The sequence below is a fragment of the Lolium perenne genome, chromosome 3, assembly GCF_019359855.2.
Source record: "Lolium perenne isolate Kyuss_39 chromosome 3, Kyuss_2.0, whole genome shotgun sequence".
NCBI classification, from domain to species: domain Eukaryota; kingdom Viridiplantae; phylum Streptophyta; class Magnoliopsida; order Poales; family Poaceae; genus Lolium; species Lolium perenne.
Window position 1 is genome coordinate 177,920,037 of NC_067246.2, and position 21,814 is coordinate 177,941,850.

Here is a 21,814-nt window from a genome sequence, read left to right on the forward strand (position 1 = left end):
ATACATATTATAGATTACATGTGGTCAAATCTGACATTTACATTCAGTTTTATTAATTAACTACCAAAAATCACACGTACAAATCCAAGTCTAAGTATCTAGTGTTCGATCATCTTGTACTTTCTTTGGCTAGCTTGTATTATTTCACGCTTTCCATTTCAAAGAAGTTTCTGAGAAGGGCAAAAAAGATATGTTGTATTCTTTTTTGCTTGACTGCCCGCACAGAGAAACATATACGCAACAGAATAATTTTAAAAACAGAGACTACAACAATATCTAGCTGTTTGTTCAACAATGGGATATAAAATGGTTTGACAGGAGAACTCTACAAAAAAAAAAGTGGGCACACATGGGCGCAAGCCTGCACTTTGTGGAAAACAATTAAGCTTTACCATCATTCAACAACAATCATCCACAAGTATACCATCGGAAAGGAAATAGGCTCCAAATTAGAGTTTTTGGTTTGCTGCCTGAAACAGATTAAAGCGAATATTTTACTGGCACATTTCTTTCTAGCACCATTAGAAAGTTGAACAAGTCTCTGACCATTAGTGTAGTAGTGTAGTGACATGCCAGAAAAGAATCTATCAGCTACAATACAATAAGAGCGATACACCTGTAGAAAATTGAAATTCAATAGGAATAAGGAACCCTTACTGTGAAGTGATTGACTGAATTCTGAAACTTCGAATTATATTTATAAGAAAAAATGATAAATAATTGAACAGGCAGGCTGGCCGGACCATCTTGATTCTGGTATGGGTACAGTCGGCCAAGAAATATGTGCCAGAATGAAGTATTATCGTGACGATCATGACCTGCAATCAGATTTTCTTTTGTTAGCATCAAAAGTAGCTACATAGGTACAGCAACATAAATTCAAAACTACCAGAGAGGAACGCACATTGGCTCACCCCTCCAAAACATCTGTATAGACAATGTTTTTGGTGCTTTTCCCGGATTTATCAATGTCCTTGTTCGGCTTGGCCAAAATTCGTGTAGTTTTTCTGGACACTCCCCTTGACAATGCAACATATAGCTGGCCATGTGAGAATACAGGCTCGGGAAGGTAAATACCAACGTTTGGTATGGTCTGACCCTGTGCTTTGTTAATGGTCATTGCAAAACTCAGTCGGATGGGAAACTGTTTTCTCTTAAGTTTGAAGGGTAGTGAGATGTCCTCTGAGGGCGACATAGGGATCCTAGGTATGAACACCCTCTTTCCAGCATGCTGACCACCAACAATCTCCGCATCGATTGCATTATCCTGAAAGGCTCTGATCATGAGTCGTGTTCCATTGCATAGCCCATTATGAGGGTCTAGGTTCCGTAGCAGAATGACCGGGCAATTGACCTTTACCTTCAAGGTATGGGGGGGGCAAGCCATTTGGTGTTATCGAGTTTAGAAAGTCAATTGTGTAATTATTCTGCAAGTCATCTTCGATTGAGTCGAAGCTATGGTATACCTTTTCCTCGCCTGGAAACCTGGAGATCATTTTGTCATTGAGGTTATCCACATGCTCGTTCTTGGTTGAAAGAATTGCACGTGTGCTCATGTACTCTCTTGACGTAGCATTGGCATGTAGTGATGGGAAGACATCATCGATGAGTTTATTAATTGCTTTCCCATCCTCGGTATAGCTGATCACAATGTCGTCTGGGAGACGCACATAGTCGTCGCCAATAGTATCTTCTGTTCCATTGCCGATCCTTAGGAGGTATTCAGAGAACCAAGGGTCAGCTTGTGCACGCATATTGCGCGTGAGGCGAATCTTACGAATATTCTCCCATATATAGGATCTTAGCAGTGTAGCATCAGTGATCTGAGCTCTTGTCCCTCGTGTCACAACAGGAAGGACCTGTCTGAAATCCCCACCAAAGACGACAACCTTCCCCCCAAACGGCAAAGAGCATCCCATTATATCCTGAAGTGATCTATCAAGCGTCTCAACTGCTTGACGCTTTGTCATAGCGACTTCGTCCCAAATAATCAAGGACGCTTGTTTAAGCAGCTCTGCTGTACCACTCTGCTTTGTGAAACCACACATGCTGTAGTCAGTGAGCTTGATTGGAATTTTAAACCTGGAGTGTGCAGTCCGACCTCCAGGCATTATTGACGCTGCAATACCTGATGTAGCGGTTGCGATTGCTATTAGGCCCATGTGACGCACCTTCGCAAGCAACGCCTTGTATAAATACGTCTTCCCTGTGCCTCCTGGACCATCAACAAAGAATGTCTGACTTTTTTGGTTCGTCACATGATCCATTATGTCATTGAAACCAGCTAGCTGCTCACTGTTCAAACAGTCAATTAGATCCAGATGTTCTTGGTCCGCGGTGACTTGTCTTTCCTCGTATACCTCTCTATAATCAGCCTCATAAGAGCCATCTGTCTCAACCAGATCTGGAAGTCTGTAGCTTCTAATATCCTTACCCATAGATTGCACCAGATCCCTGATATCTCTGAGGACCATCTGCTCAAGTGCCGCCTCATTAGGTTGATCGCGGCGATAGTCCTCAGACATCGATGGTAGATGTTTATCCCACAATTTTCTGATTTCTGCTGCCTCGCAGAAAACCAGTATAGTTGCGAACAACCGCCTAAGAGCATAAGGCATCTGAAATGTGGCTGCCTCCGTCATGCAGTCATCAATGGATTTGTCGTGCTCAATGAGGCCTAATTGCTCACATGCCTCTCTGTAGGAACCACATAGCCGGCCATTCACAGTTTTTAAGTCATCAAAGGAAGTGGCACCTCGGACATGACTTAGGAGCACCCGCAAGTAGTACCTCTCTCCTTCAGCCGGGTGTGCATACACCAATCGTCCGATCTGTGATCTCTTATTTTTTCTCTTCTGCCACTTCTTATCTCCGGCAATCCACCTATAGTGTTCTGGAAACTCTCTATACAACCATTTCCGCGCCTCTGCATATTTATGGTTCATATCAAAGTACTCGGTAAGCATGGATTTAGAAGATGATGGTTTAGCAACAACATCTTCCAGATTATCACACGCTTTCCAGGCAACAGAATGCATGTTGGGAAGATGAAGCTGGAGCTGCAGAACAGAAGGACTAACACCAAACATGTGAAAACAGAAAATCCTATAAATAGCTTCTGGAGGAGATACATAGCGTGCGTCCCTGTACTGGCGAATTTCATTGATGATTCCCCCGTCATTGATGACCTCCTTCTCGAATGCAAATGATGCTTTATCATGCCCTTTGTAGATGTACTTGAACAAATACTTGACGGCCTTGATGCTCGAGCATGCTTCAACATTAATGTGGCAGTTGTATCGCATGAGAAGGAATGGGTTGTATGGGACCACCCATCTATTGTCCAATTCTGCTCCTCTGATCTTAACTACACACCCATCCTTCCTTCTTCTGTAGATGGGGTATGAATCCTTTCCCTGCTGTGTCTGGCTGCAAAACTGTCGAGGGTAATGGAAACGACATTGTCCATCAATCATGCAAGGACAGTTTTTCTTCAACACACCACAGGGTCCATGCAACATGTGTTTGACAACCAGATCATGTAGAACAGGAAACTTGTCTTTGTCAGGTATCTCTGCAGATATCACCCGATCATAGTCATCTGGGGTCTTTAACTTGCTATCTGATTTCATAATAAGAAGGATATGCTCATGCGGGAGACCTCTTTTTTGAAACTCGGTCACATGTACATAAGCTGCGACTGCTCCAAAGTGCTTGCCCTTCGTCAATAAGTTCATCATGTCTCGCTGCTTAGCCTTGTAAACTCTTGCAACCAGGTCTGGACGATCTTGTGGCAGCTGCCCAGGTAATAGGTTCTCTGTTATTTCCTCCCAGTACGGGTTGCAAGTCATTGTGATAAAATAATCCGGTTTGCCCCAACGTTGGACTATAGCCATAGCATCAAGGAATCTTCTTTGCATGTCTCTATCACCGCCCGGAAAAGTTCGAGGGAGAACGATTCTCTTGCCAATCCGATCACCACGTGCCTCGCCAGCATCAATGGTGTCAACCAGACCCTACAAAATAAAATAAAATCAGAAATAAGAACAATTCATGCATATTCGTGAAACATTAATAACATCAATTACCTGGTACAGATCAGCTCGTATAGTCTTTTGATTGCTTGGCTTTGAGTACCAGTCAAGCCTCATAGTTTCTATCTTGATGTACATATCAACAGCCCATTGTTGGAAGAGGCGGCCGCCGAACAAGATGATGTTAAAGAGCCCCTTCCGTATCTGTAACTTGAAGCAGTAGTACTCCCTGGCGCTAACAAATCTAGTGGACTGCGCTAGGTCGATAGCATCCTGATATGGGTTACCATCGACGTCATCTACATCCTCAAGTGGTTAAAAAAGCACAGTTAGTTTGGTTTATGTTTGTCAAATAAATGAAATAAATTTATCAATTATGATCATGCCTGCTGTAGCATGTTCTTCATCGCCTTCTTCATCGCCCGCGGTAAATCATTACGATGGTCTTCATCTTGGTCAGACAGATCGTTACAATGGCCTTCATCTCGTCGAGTTAAATCACCGCCTTGGTCATCATCCCGTTCAGGTAAATGATCGTTTTCTATGTCATGTTGTGTAGACATACCATCTGGACCTGAAATAATGTGACTTTGTAATTATAATGTGATAAATGCGGAAAACCATATTTGTTCATAGCAGTCTACGGAAATAATAATAAATAAAAGCTGGTACGTCATACACACCTGCTTGTAAATCAGAATTGCCCACTAAAACTTGAGGTAGCTCAGCATATGGCATCTTACGATTCCAGCCAGTCTCCCCACCCGGAAAAAATAATGGATATGCCAAGGGATCATAGCAGCCATAGTACGCTCTAATATACAGGGGATCACCTCCTTTTCCATGCACGACAACACTCCTATCGAAGCAGTTCATCGGGTCATTCCCTTCAACCCATATCGCAGCCACTTCCGAAGCTGTCGGTGCATTGTATCTGCGTTGATCCAAAGTTATATTTGTGTTTAGCTCAATCCTGTACTCATCTAGATTTGAATATGACCCGACAGTCTTGAAAGTCTGCACATATGGATTGTGCTCGAGTATTCTCAGTATTTTCCGAATGAGATCTAGATTAAGATCAGGTGACCTCTGGACCCTATGAGATAATGATTCATCGCTATCATAAATGTATAGCTGCAAATGCCATGGCCCATTATCGCCAGGTACCAGATCATCCATTTTGTAGTACATAATTCCATGTGCCCGAAACGTATAGTTGCCGGTTCCTGCTGCAGTGCTAACTCGGCGATCTAGTGTAACTCCAAGACTCGTGAATGAGAAGTGCGAGTTGAAATATCTGATATTCTGTCTAAAATATTTAGCATCGTCATCTTCCTGACTTGTCCACAACCTTTTCAATTCATCAGGAACATCCGGAATAAACACATGGACTCTTCCTTTTCTATAGCAAAATGCAGGTCCCTCAAATTGGAACCTAATAGCTCCACAGTGGTCGCAGCCTTTAACCTTTTTTAAAACATGGTGTTTTTTTGGTAGATTTTTATATATGATGCTATCAGCAATAGTATTTACTTGTGCTTCGTTGTTACAGTGTGGTTCTTGTCGATACGATTGATATTCAACACCTAGAAATAATAATTCAATCTGTCAAATTAAAGTATAATATTAGTAACAAAATAATATTATGCTTAATAAATATACGTACGATGTCCGCTGAATATCCTTGCTTCCTCGTCAATATCACCATCTGGTGGAGTTTGGTTATTCACTTCTGTGTCCAAGCATTCTAGCAACACAAAATTATTAGCTTTGAGGAAAAAAATTATTAGCTTTGAGGGAAAAAATTATTAGTTGCATATGTGAATTACCAGGCAAGCTCTGATGGATATTAGAGGGTTCAAATAATCCTGGATCTGCTACCACTGTGTCAGTCTGGATATCTTTATCATCATTGTTGTTACCGTCTCCTTCTGAGCATCGGTAGTAGAAATTATTAATCACAGAAAAAATAAAGTCTGAAATGCGATTATGAAGAAGTTATTAATAAAAAATATACCATTGTTTGATCGAATAAACAACTGGCTTGGAGTTGAGCCTACATCGGCAGCATCAATTAGTGAACCACATTTCTGAAGACTACCAGCAGCCAGAGCTTTCCTTTTGAGGTAGTAACTTCTCTTATATTGACGGAGAGCCTCCACTTGTTCAGGACTCATAGAGCAGTATCGAGCCCTTTGACGTTTATTTTCCGCCTCCCTAACTTTCATGTGCGTAGGGTCTGTTGTTTCTGCTGTTTCAGGACAATGTTGGCCTGACAACATGCAAAAAGCAAATATATGTAAATTTATGGGTCGACAAAATTTTATAGATAGGACAAAAATAATGGAGATGCACCACAAGTGTTTACCAGTGTTGCCAATAACATCGACGAAACTGGAAAGCAAATTTCGTCCATACATCGGAGAACGAAACATATGGTTACTGTCCTTTTGAGAAACATCCATAGGATCCTGAAATATATGGTCATTGCCTATTCCTGAAACATTCATTGGAGTCTGGAGCATATGGTTACTGGTTACTTGTGACACATCCATAGGAACCTGACCCAATTGGTTACTGCACTTTTGAGAAACATTCATAGTAGGAGTCTGAAACATTTGGTTACTGCATTGTTGAGACATATACATAGGAGTCTGAACCAATTGGGAATCGGTTATTTCAGACAATTGATTAGAAGGCTGAGCCAATTGGGTTGGCACGTTTGTAACCCGAGGGCTGGCTATGGAAGAATGTAAATGCAAGCCTTCAGCAGCAGAGGCTTCCATATTAGCCTTTCGTTTATGATAGTATTCACGCCTTTTTTTGAGATATGCTTCTTTCTTTTCGACGCTCATATTTGCGTACCGCTCTCTGGCACGCTTATTTGATTGCTCTTGAAGGCTTGACTTACAATTATTAATGGCACTGGGAGCTGCTAAAGAGTTCTGACCTTCAGTTAGATGAAAACGGAAGAACGATTTAGTTTACGATTTTAGCCGGAATTGAGAATTTAAAATCTGTTATTCTTACTTTGATCGCAGTTTGATGGTGTAGACTGATTGTCGAGAACACGCGAAATTTTTAGACCATCTGCGCGGATGAATTGAATATATATAAGATCTAGTAGTAAGCATATGAATAGGAAAGTTTTTTTCGTTTATACCTTGTATTGAATCAGAACGTCTGTTGAGTACATTTGTTATGTCGCTTAAAGTAGGCCGAGGCATTTGTCCTGTCATAAGAAGCTCATGAACAATGTTACATGATATACAGTAGATGCAGCAGTAAGCATATGGATAGTAAATCTTCACAGTACTATCCATATGCTTCATGTTTGTTTACAGTAAAAGTTTGGCTACTGAAATCTCCATGTGTGTTTACAGTAAATATTTGGGTACTGAAATCTCCATGTCTGTTTACAGTAAGCATATGGATAGTAAAGTTGTTTAAAAATGTTGTTGTCGTCTATACCTTTTGTTGTTTCCGAACGGTGACTGTGTACGGTTGTTGTATCGCCTAAAGCAGGCCGAACCAGTACTCCTGTCAAAATAAGTTCATGATCAATGTTACATTATTTCCAGTACAAGTATATACATAAAATTTATTGATTTCATTATTTAGGATATGTAAATAGTATTGTTTAGTTGTGCATATTCAGGGTTGGGAGATTTGATGAAAAATGATATAGTACATGGCTAGACTGTCTAGGACTCCAACTATACATACATGTAACTTCTACCTGGTACAAACTCGGCCCTACGCCAAGTATATAATTGGCTACCGTATATTTATCCGTTGACATAGGACATATAAATGATGTTGACCAGAGGTGGTGTATTTCTTATTTGCACACTGACTAAGGGTACGTTTGGTTCATGCCTTCACGTGCCCCACCAAAAATTTGGCCCTACCAAAAAATTGGCGAATGTTTCCTGCGCCCCCAGTTAGCAGCAGCGCATGGGCTTCCCAGGGCTAGCCAACTTTTTGGGGGCCAACCAAACGGCAGCCACAGGGACAAGGGCGAACCAAAAAATTGGTAGGGCTAGCATTGGGTGGAAACCAAACGTACCCTAAGTGTGCAAAATAATCATTTACCGACTCCCTACTGCTAATGGGGAAAGCTTATATGCTGTTTTGGAAGGTGCATATTCATATGCAAAAAAATAAGGACAATTTTACATTTCTACCCTATTTCGGTTGCAGCAGTATTGCTTCATTTGATCTCTTCTCGCCAGGAAACCCTGTTATAATTGAATGTTATGATTTTGCTTGTAGCTTCTGAAACAGAAATCCTTTATGTTTCAACATTGAGCATTCTTTCTTTACAGAGATGATTGTCTTGCGCTGACACAACTGATGTTGCTTGTTGTGCTCTTCAGATGTTGATGCCGGAGATGGACCTTGGTTATGAGGTCACTCATATAACACTTCCACAATTTAGGTAACCAATCATGCGCTGCACAACAATCTCACTTGAAATATTCGATCTGTATTCATACATGTTCTATGGTTGCTTTTATGTTAGAATAAGTCAATTGATGGGGGAGAGATCAGGAGCTGACTCAGAGCATAACTACTGAATGAACTTGATACTACACCACATGCAAATGAATGAGCCTTTTAAAATATTTCTAACCTGATGTGAAACTCAAATGAATGTATGGAAGTATCAGTTCTTATTATTCTGTAGGTACAATATCTGCATTAAGTAATGCAATTAATCTTAGTGCAGATCGCTCAACAGATTAGCAGCAGGTGAAGTGATAGACCAAGCAAAATTGTCATAGAGGTATTTGTCAAGATATTTTTATTTGAAAGTAACAGATTTGGTCCATCTACTTTTTTTAGAGGAAACGAAACAAGTGACCAAATATATGTCGGTTCAGAAATCACTCCAGATGTGAGGTGCGACATCACGCCCAGCCCATCCATTCATGCTTGTTTACAGTAAAATCTTCATGTTTGTTTGCACAGTAAAAGTTTGGCTACTGAAATCTCCATGTGTGTTTACAGTAAATATTTGACAGCTGAAATCTCCATGTCTGTTTACAGTAAGCTTTTGGATAGTAAAGCTGTTTAAAAATGTTGTTGTCGTTGAAAGATCGAGATGTCGCCTAGAGGGGGGGGGGGTGAATAGGCAATTACAAACTCTTGCGGATTTGTCTTGTATGAATGCGGAATTAAACTATCGTTTAGTTTGCAAGCACAAACCCTAAATATGCTAAGCTCAACTGAGTGTAACAATAGCAACTAGAGCTAAGCAAGATAGGCACAAGATATATGTAGCACAAGTGATAGCAAGATATATGTACTTCAAGCACGATGGCTATCACAAGGAAAGAGAGCTCGGGTATAGAAATAACCGAGGCACGCGGAGACGAGGATGTATTCCCGTGTTCCCTTGCTTTGCAACAAGGTACGTCACGTTTGGAGGAGTGGAGGTCCCACGAAGGATTCCCCGCGCCACGAAGGCTCACCCTATTCTCCGAACCACACCCACGAAGGATAATGGCCCCTTCCTTATGGTTAGCTTTTCCTCCGCTCCGGAGATGGCAAGCTCCACAACCACTTCACAAGCTCCACGAAGGAGAAGCCCGGGCCTCTTCACAATCTTCTTGAAGAGATCACCGGAGCACCAATCACCAAGCCAACTAGGAGGTCACCCTCCAAGAGTAACAAGCTCACGGTCTCTCACTTGAACAAATCGTGGTGGAGAGCTCAACACTATGCAATGATGCAAAGCAAGAACACCGGAGGTGTTCAAGTCCTTCACACTCAAATCCCACCAAAGCAACGAATGCTAGGATGAGATTGGAGAGGATGAACAAGGGGAAAGTCAACCAAAGACTCCAAGATCTAGATCCCAAGAGTTTCCCTCACTTAGAGAAGAAATCGATCGGTGGAAGTGTAGATCTAGATCCCCTCTCCCAAATCCTCAAATATGAGCAAGAATGGTTGGAGGATTCAAGGGGGAGAGCAAGTTCTTCAAATAGTAGCAATGGAGGAGAGAGAATGGGAAGAACTACTTGCTCAAGGTGGAAGAAGAGCTATTTATAGCATGGGAGCAAATAAAACTGTTGGGGGGAAAAAGACAAGAAAAACGGGCAAAAAAACAGCTCTAGAATCGGCCCAGCCGGTCACCAGGCCGGCCGACCGGCCTGGGCACTGAGGAGCCCGGTCGGTGGCCCGGTCGGTCCGGCCCAGTGACCGGGAGCGGCCGGAGGCGCTCACAGGCGGCGGATAGGCCGCGGCCGCGCGGGCGAGCAGGTGGGCCGCGTGGGGCTTGAAGCCCAGCCGGCGGAGAGGCCGGTCCGGCCGGGGCCTCCACCGGGCGGCCCGGTTGGTAACCGGTGCTGGGCCGGATGGGGTGGCCAAGCCCATCGGATGCCACCGGAAGGCACCGGTCACCAGGCCGGTCGGTGACCGGTGGCCGGCGCGGCCCTTGACCGGGCGGACGGCCGGCTGCCACGCCTCTGTTTTTTTTCTTTTCTTTTCTTTTTATCCTTTTATCTTTTTCCCTTTTCTTTAATAACAAATGCTCCCGAACTCCGAATCGCATGAAACCAATTTTGTTTGGAAGATAACAACAAATGCTATCTTATGGAAAGTGAAAACCCAAGAATCTGTAGGAGGGGATTTTATCATGAATATAAAAGGTAGAACCTTATATCATGAATAACCGGTAAAATCACCCAACCTCGAAAACGCAATAGAAGATGCATGTGAACTCCGTTTTCGATGAACTTGGGCTTGTTGTAAAGCTAGCAACAAGCTCAAGAACCTCACACCGAGAAATACCAAGAAGCAATAAGAATATGCAACGCATGCAAGGATTGAGCTCCCTAAGACGATGTGATCAAGTTACCCAACCGGAAGCCCCTCTTGATAGTGCGGCTATCTATCCTATAATCCGGTCTCCCATCAACCACCTCGAGACCGGTAAAAGGAAAACCTATCAAGGTCATACCTTTGCCTTGCGCATCCCATCACTTGTTCATTGTCGCTTCGTGTATACTCACAAATGCTCCCCCATACACAATGATGGGAAAGCTTCATTGATGCACATCTTCACATGTCCACTATCACCAAATGGACGGCAAGCTTCAAGCATGTGATCCGCTCAAGATGCTCATCTTGAACTTGCCCAACTCAACCTTGTATCTTCTCATACTCACTTAAGATAGAGCATGGATAATATTGAGTTCCACATAGGAACTCCATCTTCATTTCTTCTTCTTGATCATATCACATATATATCTTCATATCGATGATCATGATGCCAATACACAAGGTATATCTTTATCTTCATGGCATCCATACTTGAATCCAACACATGGAGAGCAAGTAGTACCTATGGAATATTCCTTCATATAAACTCAATGAAAACATTAGTCCATAGGGGTTGTCATTAATTACCAAAACCACACATAGGGGCAATGTACCCTTACAATCTCCCCCATTTTGGTAATTGATGACAACCACAGTAAGAGGGTTTATATAATGAATATTAGAAACAAGTACGCAACTTATCCGAGAATAAATTGTATACAAGAGGTTGTATTTGATATGGTCAAGTAACACAAAGCTACTAGCCCATATCAAAACCGGCTCTACTCACACAACTACAACTAATGCAAGAGATGTGAGTAGAACCAATATATATAGAGAAAACTCCCCCACAATGTATGCACGTGTGATGAACATGAATTCATTGCATATATTGTCAAGATTAACCTTTGGGATAGTTTCCACTATATATATATACGACCATGCAAGACATATAAATATGGAATGCATGAGAGGACAAAACACTTAAGCACAAACCAAACTTAAGTATAAAACCATTCCCTTAAACCCTCTAAACTTCTCCCCCATTGGCATCGATTGTCAAAATGGGTGAAATTTTTAGAAGGCCAATATAATGTGAGTTCCTCCCCAAGGTGTGCACCTCTCATAATTTGAGTGGAATCAAGTGCACATATCCAATGATGAATACTTGAAGGAAGTCAAACTATATTGAGGATCAAAGATTGCATAAAGATAATATGGTGAAGTGAGCTTCAACAAATAAAGCAAGCAATCAAAGATCCAATTGGACAAACAAAGATATCATGATAAGAGAGATATAGTGCTTCTAAAAATAAGAAAGCTCCCCAAGGTTCGTGCACAATTTATAATGTTTGCATTTGAATACAATATGCACAAACATGGAATCCTCACTCCCTATATATCATTTAGAACACAACTAAGATAAAGAGAATATGCTTATCAAGAACAACTTTAGTCCAACAATTACGAGATATGAGTGCAAGAAGGAAAACAAATAAACCAAGCACTCATAAATCTCCTTTACCAACACCACTAAGAAACAAAAGGATAAAAGATGGTCGGCAAAGAACAAAGATATCAAGGTGATGGATTAACGCTCTTATGTATATGAGTTTCTAAAGTGGACAAAGTGATCCATAAAGAAACATGCACACACAAGAGGTTAACAAAATAGATAAGACGAGATATCCAAGATGAAGTCATAAAATATACCAAAAGATGTTTGCTTAAGAAGCATATATAGCCTATGGCTCCAATTTTCACTTATGGTATATGAATGAACTTCAACCAAGTTAAACCTCAAAAACAACACAACTAACAATAAGGGAAGTAGAGCTAGTTGGAGTGTTTTGAGAAAAGCAACAAGTATCACAAATACGGATTTATTTCACAAATTCATCAATATTGCACACAAGAGCTCTTTGAGGAATTGATATGCAATAAATTGCTAGAGGGCATATTTGTGATAGGTGAATCATAAAATATGATATATATATAACCTATCATATGCATCTTCTCAAATTACTCAAATGTACAATAGGAAGTTTTCTTTTAAAAGGATTTTTCAAGAATCGCAATATTTTCGAAATAAAGAATTTCATGCCAAGATGCAACCTACAAGAGGTTGGATGTTATATGAGTATGGATGAATAGGATACTTGTTACCGAGATAGCAATGACTTGATGTAGTAGATAAGAGTTCATTGATAATCCTAGCTTGACTCCAATTCTCATATGGTGATAACACCTTCCTTATAGATGAGACAAGCCTCCATTGCATCTCCAATGTACCTAAAACATTATTCAAGTACATCTTGGTCCCCAAACTTATTGGGTCCAACATGGTTAGACTAACCACAATATATAGGACACACTCCATATAAACATGTGCATATTTAGATGAAGTTTGAATTTCATGCACATCTTAGCCATTTAGGATTTGATGGAGTATATCCTACATAATGGATCAAAAGAAGGCAAGCATGCTACAAGAATAAACAAATTACATATAAGCATGCACCAAAACCTTTAAAGATCCAAGAAAGATATACTTTGGACAAAACACCAAAAGAAATGGATAAGGCATAGAGGTGCCACAAAACAAATTTGTTGTCCAAGTTATATCTAAGAAGCAAACCACAAAAGATTTGTTCAACAAAGTTCAACAAATGAACTAAGAGGAAACCATTGAGCATAACGGATGAAATAAAGCAAACATGCTCAAGGATTTATCTCATTCAAGCAAATAAATCATGTAAGAAAGAATGAGATAGCAAACTCCCCAAAAGAGCAAGGTTCAAACAAAATAAACCAAACCCTATACACTTTTCACAATGGCACAATGTACCGTAAGGAAAAGGTTTGTCTTCCAAAACAAACACTTGATATGAATCAAGAGAATTTATCAAAACATTTTTCAAAGGGACAAGGAAGACCCATGGGAGCAACAAAGATTTCTTGGAAATAAAATAAGGAGGTAAGAAACAATCCAAGGTGAAGGTGATTCATAAATTCAACCACATATAAGGTTATCAATTGTCAAAGACAAAGAGTATATTGGAAATAATTTCCGGTGGTGAATTGACAAAGATAGAAAGGATCAACTTCACAATAAAAGGCATAGGATAAGTATATAGAATTAAGCACTATGCAAGGATGAAGATTCTTGATAACTTCAACTAGTCACACAATCACGCACGGCAATGATTAGAATAACTTGAAGCAAACGGTGTCCCAAATAAGATATAGAGATATGTATTTGAGGAAAAACCGCACCAAGAATTTCATATTCAAACAAGAGCCCACAAGATGAGTAATAAAATATTTTTATTATGAATGGAGCTTGTTTGAGCAAACATGCCACCTAGGAACAAGATAATTAAGAGCATCAACTCTAAGTGGCATAACCTCATATGTTCACATTTTCTAGGCTTGTGATATGTACAAAACATATTACTCCCCCATAATGTGATAAAACATTTCTTCTAAATAAGAGGCAACTAAAATTCAACTAGAGATGATTAATGGATATTTAGAATTTGAATTTCTCATGAGTAAGGCACACCACATAGTGACTAGATAATCTTGCAATATCAATACTAAGTGGTGGTACCCATGTACACACATTTTAAAGAAAGAGAGATGCACAAAGCATATCACTCCCCCAAAATGGGATGTTCCATTAATCACTTTAAAGAGAGCCAAATAAGATATCATCAAGATGCATTAGGCTCAAAGCAATACACAAGTATATGGTGAGTCAAACAAACATACTTGAATACACAAATAAGCAAGTAAGACACAACACATACATACACATATTTGGTACAAAACCAAACATGCAAAGGGGCAAGTAACTTACAATAAACATGAAGAGTTGAAGTATAAGTTACCGCAAGGAGGAACATTGGATTATGAGATATAGATGATAATCCATACGACTTGGCTTGGTCAAAATATAATATATGAAGATCCCTTAATTCTTCATGAAGTAGCCAAATCTCCAATGCCCTCCACTTGTACCTATTGATCAAGTTTGAGATTGTTGGTCCCCAACCAAGTTGGGTCCTAAGAGGTTAGTCACAATAGGCTTGGCAACCCAAATGGTTCTTTTCTTGAAACCACTTTGAGTTCCAACAAACTTGGCAAACACATTGCCATCCTTATCCTTCCCTAGAGAATAATCATTATCAACAATTATAGGGTTAGATAAGGTACCACCTAAGCAAGAAGAAGCAAAGTGCCCCTTCTCACGGCATAAGTAGCAAGTGTTCCCCTTTCTCTTCTTTATTGATTTCTTCTCTTGGGGAACAATATCTTGATTCTTCTTGGGAAGTGGCCTATCTTCAACTTGAGGTCGAGCATGAGCTTGACCTTTACCTTGTGGCCGTTTCCCTTGTTGTTTCTCACTCAAGTGCTTCTTCTTCTTCTTCAATGGGCATGATCTAACATGATGCCCTTCAACCTTGCACTTGAAACAAACCAACTTGGCCGAATCCTTGACTTTGTCTTGGCCCTTCTTCTTGTTGCTCTTGCTCTTGGACTTGTTCTTGTTATTGGAGTTGAATCCAAGTCCACTCTTGTCATTGGGGGATTGTTGCACACTTAGCATCTTGTCAAGTGCGGATTTCCCTTCATGACGCTTTTCCAAGTCTTTCTTCAAAGAAAGGACTTGGGCCTCGAGCTCTTTTATTTCCTCTACATGGTTAGTAGAAATACAAGTACTAGAGGAAGTAGAAACTTCATTGTTAGAGCAACAAGGCAAAGTGAGTAATCCAACACAAGGTGTATCACTAGTTTGACTAGATGGATTACAAGGACTAGCACATGAAGATATAGCTTTTGTAGTAGAGATTGTGCTAATGTCCACATGAGGCTCACAAGATGTTACCTTAGTGATACTAGCCTCATGAGCTATCTTTAGCCCATCATAGGAAATTAGAAGTTCATCATGAGAGCTTGAGAGCTTTTTATGACTTTCTTCCAATTCCCTATAATTGCTAGTTAGCAACTCAAGTTGAGCCCTTAGCTCAACATTCTCCTTTAAGGTCGATGCTTCACAAGAATTAGAGTTAGTAGCACAAGCATCAACAATAGTTTTCTCATTTTCATGCATATAGGATTCAACTTTTTGTGTAAGCATGAAATTAGCATGCTTCTCATCTTTTAGCTCATGCTTGAGGAGAGTGAATCTCATTTCCTCATTTTCAACATGGGATTCCAACTTCACTATGGTTTCCTTATATTTATTCAAGATATCCATAGAGTATTCGAGATTAGCACGAGCTTCTTTATTACCATGAAGAGAAGCATATATCATTGCCATATTATGCACCAAGGTATTATATTCTTCATCATTATCATCATCATCACTCTCATCATTAGAGGAAGTGTTAGGAGTCAAAGTAGGAGATACCTTTGATCCATTTGCCATAAGGCACATGTGCATACCGGAGAATGAAGATGAAGATATTCTTGAATCCTCATTTGAAAACATGTCTTGATCCATATAGTGTTCGGTTTCCTCTACATTGTTAGTCAACAAACAACTAGAGGAAATATAAGCATTTCGATTATGGGGGCAAGACAAGGTAAGCATATCTTCATGAGATTTATGTAAGCAATTTACACATGATATGCAAGGACTAACAACACAAGCATGTAGGTCATTCTCAATGCTAGATGTGTTTAAGTCCAAAGAGGAAACATTGCAATGAGATAGAGATGAAGAGTCATCACTATTGATCACAATATCAACATTGCAATTTCCCTCACCACTCACCATATCATTACCTTGTGTCTTGCAACACGTTGGTGAAGTGGAAGAAGATGATGACTCATCACGACCGGAGGTAGAAGCAACTTGGAGCTCTTCATGATGTGAAGGGGAAGAGAGCTCCTCGGAGTCACCACCGACCAATTGAGAAGTGGATCCACCAAACATTTCTTTAAGCTTGATCCACATCTCATGAGACGACTTTCGCTTTATATATATCAAGAACCTACGAAAATCGGGTCTCAAGGAGAATAAAAGCTCATTAGATACTTGAGCTTCAAGATGTAAGTTTTTCTCATCCTCTAAAGATAGATTTTGAGGATCCATCGGAGGAGAAAAGCCTACATCTAGAAATTGCTCAATGTTTGGACACAAGGTCCGAAGTTTACAAAGCAAGCAATTTCGCCACAAATGATAATTTGTGCCAACAAAGATAATTGTGTCATTGTGCACTAAATTACTAGCCGACATCTTTACTCTCAAGGCGGTGAAGCCTAAAACAAGGAGAGACCTTGCTCTGATACCAATTGAAAGATCGAGATGTCGCCTAGAGGGGGGGGGGTGAATAGGCAATTACAAACTCTTGCGGATTTGTCTTGTATGAATGCGGAATTAAACTATCGTTTAGTTTGCAAGCACAAACCCTAAATATGCTAAGCTCAACTGAGTGTAACAATAGCAACTAGAGCTAAGCAAGATAGGCACAAGATATATGTAGCACAAGTGATAGCAAGATATATGTACTTCAAGCACGATGGCTATCACAAGGAAAGAGAGCTCGGGTATAGAAATAACCGAGGCACGCGGAGACGAGGATGTATTCCCGTGTTCCCTTGCTTTGCAACAAGGTACGTCACGTTTGGAGGAGTGGAGGTCCCACGAAGGATTCCCCGCGCCACGAAGGCTCACCCTATTCTCCGAACCACACCCACGAAGGATAATGGCCCCTTCCTTATGGTTAGCTTTTCCTCCGCTCCGGAGATGGCAAGCTCCACAACCACTTCACAAGCTCCACGAAGGAGAAGCCCGGGCCTCTTCACAATCTTCTTGAAGAGATCACCGGAGCACCAATCACCAAGCCAACTAGGAGGTCACCCTCCAAGAGTAACAAGCTCACGGTCTCTCACTTGAACAAATCGTGGTGGAGAGCTCAACACTATGCAATGATGCAAAGCAAGAACACCGGAGGTGTTCAAGTCCTTCACACTCAAATCCCACCAAAGCAACGAATGCTAGGATGAGATTGGAGAGGATGAACAAGGGGAAAGTCAACCAAAGACTCCAAGATCTAGATCCCAAGAGTTTCCCTCACTTAGAGAAGAAATCGATCGGTGGAAGTGTAGATCTAGATCCCCTCTCCCAAATCCTCAAATATGAGCAAGAATGGTTGGAGGATTCAAGGGGGAGAGCAAGTTCTTCAAATAGTAGCAATGGAGGAGAGAGAATGGGAAGAACTACTTGCTCAAGGTGGAAGAAGAGCTATTTATAGCATGGGAGCAAATAAAACTGTTGGGGGGAAAAAGACAAGAAAAACGGGCAAAAAAACAGCTCTAGAATCGGCCCAGTCGGTCACTGCCGGCCGACCGACTGCCTGGCATCGAGGAGCCCGGTCGGTGGCCCGGTCGGTCCGGCCCAGTGACCGGGAGCGGCCGGAGGCGCTCACGAGGCGGCGGATAGGCCGCGGCCGCGCGGCGAGCAGGTGGGCCGCGTGGGGCTTGAAGCCCAGCCGGCGGAGAGGCCGGTCCGGCCGGGGCCTCCACCGGGCGGCCCGGTTGGTAACCGGGTGCTGGGCCGGATGGGGTGGCCAAGCCCACTGGATGCCACCCGGAAGGCACCGGTCACCAGGCCGGTCGGTGACCGGGTGGGCCGGCGCGCGGCCCAGTTGACCGGGCGGACGGCCGGCTGCCACGCCTCTGTTTTTTTTCTTTTCTTTTCTTTTTATCCTTTTATCTTTTTCCCTTTTCTTTAATAACAAATGCTCCCGAACTCCGAATCGCATGAAACCAATTTTGTTTGGAAGATAACAACAAATGCTATCTTATGGAAAGTGAAAACCCAAGAATCTGTAGGAGGGGATTTTATCATGAATATAAAAGGTAGAACCTTATATCATGAATAACCGGTAAAATCACCCAACCTCGAAAACGCAATAGAAGATGCATGTGAACTCCGTTTTCGATGAACTTGGGCTTGTTGTAAAGCTAGCAACAAGCTCAAGAACCTCACACCGAGAAATACCAAGAAGCAATAAGAATATGCAACGCATGCAAGGATTGAGCTCCCTAAGACGATGTGATCAAGTTACCCAACCGGAAGCCCCTCTTGATAGTGCGGCTATCTATCCTATAATCCGGTCTCCCATCAACCACCTCGAGACCGGTAAAAGGAAAACCTATCAAGGTCATACCTTTGCCTTGCGCATCCCATCACTTGTTCATTGTCGCTTCGTGTATACTCACAAATGCTCCCCCATACACAATGATGGGAAAGCTTCATTGATGCACATCTTCACATGTCCACTATCACCAAATGGACGGCAAGCTTCAAGCATGTGATCCGCTCAAGATGCTCATCTTGAACTTGCCCAACTCAACCTTGTATCTTCTCATACTCACTTAAGATAGAGCATGGATAATATTGAGTTCCACATAGGAACTCCATCTTCATTTCTTCTTCTTGATCATATCACATATATATCTTCATATCGATGATCATGATGCCAATACACAAGGTATATCTTTATCTTCATGGCATCCATACTTGAATCCAACACATGGAGAGCAAGTAGTACCTATGGAATATTCCTTCATATAAACTCAATGAAAACATTAGTCCATAGGGGTTGTCATTAATTACCAAAACCACACATAGGGGCAATGTACCCTTACAGTCGTCTATACCTTTTGTTGTTAACGAACGGTGACTGTGTACGGTTGTTGTATCGCCTAAAGCAGGCCGAACTGTCAAAATAAGTTCATGATCAATGTTACATTATTTCCAGTACAAGTATACATAAAATTTCATCATTTCCAGTACAAGTATACATAAATTTTTTGTCAGATATACTGCAAAGAATTTACTACAAAGATTTTGTATGTCATGTCAAATATTTCATTCTGTTCTGATATCATATGTGTTGTTTATTTCAGAATATTACACATTGGAAGCCACAGATCAACAAAAAGAGTCGATTATGAAATACCTTCAGTTAAAGTGGTGAAATGTGATTGTCTATTTGCAGCACGCCGAGGATTGGTATCTCCAGGATCTATTAACATGTTTGGATATGTAATACAAATGAAGAAAATGAGGTTGTATTAGGCGTATGAACTGTATTCTTTGGTACGAAACCTGAATTTTCGTTTTGCATCTTGTGCGTGCGGTCGTGGTCTTGGACCTGGTGCAGTGTTGTCGCGGCAGAGAGGCGTGGAGGATTGGAGGCTCGCGTGGTGGCCGACGGCTGCGTGTGCGGACGATGTCCAGCAGGATGCCGAGGATTGGAGGGTGTCGGGGTGGACGATCTCCTGCAGGATGGCTGCTTGCGTCGACGATGTCCAGCAGGATGCAGAGGATTGGAGGCTGGCGTGGTAGACGATTTCCGGCAGGACGGCAGGGTGTGGCGTCGGGCGTCGGGGTATGAGGATCTGGGGCAGGGCGTGAGAGGATGGCCTGCTGTAGGCTGTTTGAGGCTGTTTGAGGTAGGAGATATGCGGAAGTTATTTTTCCCCTTAATTTGTGGCTGAATTTTAGCCCTTAATTTTAGCCCTTAATTTTAGCCTTGCGGGTGGGAGATTTGATCTCACGGGGTGGGGAGATGGAACAAATCTGGATTGTTAGATTAATATGCACGGATGGCTGAGATGTATTTTTCCAACGGCACTTCGTGCCTTTATAAGTAGTAGAGATAGAGATAAAATCATCATGTTTTGTTTACTTACTGCAAACACTGTTATCTTTAATTCCACTGCAAACAAACATCTCTTTCCACACTATACAGTTAATTCTTTGTTTTCAGCAAAACCGGTGAGATTGACAACCTCACTGTAAGTAGGGGCAAAGTATTTTAGTTGTGTTGTGTGCAGGTTCCACGTTGTTGCTGACGCCGGTAGTGCGCCCTACCACAAGTCAGCTAGCAACACCTTCTGAAGTCACGCCTTTCTCCTACTGGTCGATTAAACTTTGGTTTCTTACTAAGGGAAAACTTGCTATTGTGCTCATCATACCTTCCTCTTGGGGTTCCACAACGGTGTGCAATCTGCGCTCATCAAGCTACTTTTCTGGCGCCGTTGCCGGGGAGAAAGAGGATTTGTGCAAGAGGAGTCTCTCATCTCCAATCTCTTTACTTTGTTATTATTTTTCTTAGTTTATTTTACTTTGTCTTGTTTGCTTCATTATATCAAAAACACAAAAAATTAGTTTCTATTATAGCTTTTATTTCTGTTGTTCTATTTTAATCTTGCTAAAATGGGTACTCCTGAAAACACTAAGTTGTGTGACTTTACTAGCACAAACAACAATATTTGTACACATGTTGCTCCACTTACTCCTGAAGCAGCTTTCTATGAAATTAAACCTGGTTTGGTAAATCTTGTTATGAGAGAGTAATTTTCTAGTGTTAGTAATGATGATGCTGCTTCCCACCTTAATAATTTTGTTGAACTTTGTGAGATGCAAAAGTATAAAGATGTAGATGGTGACATTATTAAATTGAAATTGTTTCCTTTCTCTTTGAAATGGAGAGCTAAAGATTGGTTGCTATCTTTGCCTAGAAATAGTATTGATTATTGGATTAAATGCAAAGATGATTCCATTGGAAAATATTATCGTCCTGCTAAGATTATATCTTTGAGAAGTGACATAATGAAATTTAGACAATTTGATAATGAACATGTTGCTCAAGCTTGGGAAAGAATGAAATCTTTGGTAAAGAATTGTCCCACTCATGGGCTGACTACTTGGATGATGATCCAAACTTTTTATGCATGACTGAATCTTTGTTCAAGAAACCTTATGGATTCAGCTGCTGGAGGTACCTTTATGTCCATTACTTTGGGGGCTGCAACAAAACTCCTTGATGATATGATGATAAATTATTCTGAATGGCACACCAAGAGAGCTCCACAAGGTAAGGAGGTAAATTCTATTGAAGAAACCTCCTCCTTGAGTGATAAGATTG

General features: G+C 41.2%; 2 protein-coding genes and 1 long non-coding RNA gene across 3 annotated transcripts; all 3 read right to left on the minus strand.

Annotated features, from left to right (window-relative positions):
* Nucleotides 1-897: 897 nt before the first annotated feature.
* LOC139838517 (uncharacterized) lies at nucleotides 898-4,329 on the minus strand. The gene is made up of 2 exons (XM_071828248.1): nucleotides 4,089-4,329; nucleotides 898-4,016 (listed from the first exon to the last, which is right to left on the minus strand). Exons 1-2 carry the CDS (start codon nucleotides 4,170-4,172, stop codon nucleotides 1,311-1,313), a joined length of 2,790 nt encoding a protein of 929 aa, XP_071684349.1. The 5' UTR covers nucleotides 4,173-4,329; the 3' UTR covers nucleotides 898-1,310.
* A 97-nt stretch (nucleotides 4,330-4,426) lies between these two features.
* Nucleotides 4,427-5,960, minus strand: LOC139838518 (uncharacterized). Its single transcript, XR_011755597.1, has 3 exons — nucleotides 5,701-5,960; nucleotides 4,718-5,620; nucleotides 4,427-4,608 (listed from the first exon to the last, which is right to left on the minus strand). It is a non-coding gene; the product is annotated as an uncharacterized lncRNA (long non-coding RNA).
* A 32-nt stretch (nucleotides 5,961-5,992) lies between these two features.
* Nucleotides 5,993-20,519, minus strand: LOC127339688 (uncharacterized). The gene is made up of 8 exons (XM_051365508.2): nucleotides 19,990-20,519; nucleotides 19,841-19,906; nucleotides 19,539-19,598; nucleotides 7,506-7,574; nucleotides 7,198-7,266; nucleotides 7,065-7,124; nucleotides 6,403-6,984; nucleotides 5,993-6,306 (listed from the first exon to the last, which is right to left on the minus strand). Exons 1-8 carry the CDS (start codon nucleotides 20,006-20,008, stop codon nucleotides 5,993-5,995), a joined length of 1,239 nt encoding a protein of 412 aa, XP_051221468.2. The 5' UTR covers nucleotides 20,009-20,519.
* Between the last annotated feature and the right edge of the window lie 1,295 nt (nucleotides 20,520-21,814).

What these genes read in the sequence shown, in the direction of transcription:
- LOC139838517 (XM_071828248.1), bottom strand. Translation starts at nt 4,172, where the DNA reads ATGTACATCAAGATAGAAACTATGAGGCTTGACTGGTACTCAAAGCCA. An exon ending in TACGAGCTGATCTGTACCAG is followed by an intron (nt 4,017 to 4,088) that starts GTAATTGATGTT and finishes TTTATTTTGTAG; the next exon opens with GGTCTGGTTGACACCATTGA.
- LOC127339688 (XM_051365508.2), bottom strand. An exon ending in CCGTTCGTTAACAACAAAAG is followed by an intron (nt 7,575 to 19,538) that starts GTATAGACGACT and finishes TTATTTTGACAG; the next exon opens with GAGTACTGGTTCGGCCTGCT. An exon ending in CGATGTTATTGGCAACACTG is followed by an intron (nt 6,307 to 6,402) that starts GTAAACACTTGT and finishes GCATGTTGTCAG; the next exon opens with GCCAACATTGTCCTGAAACA.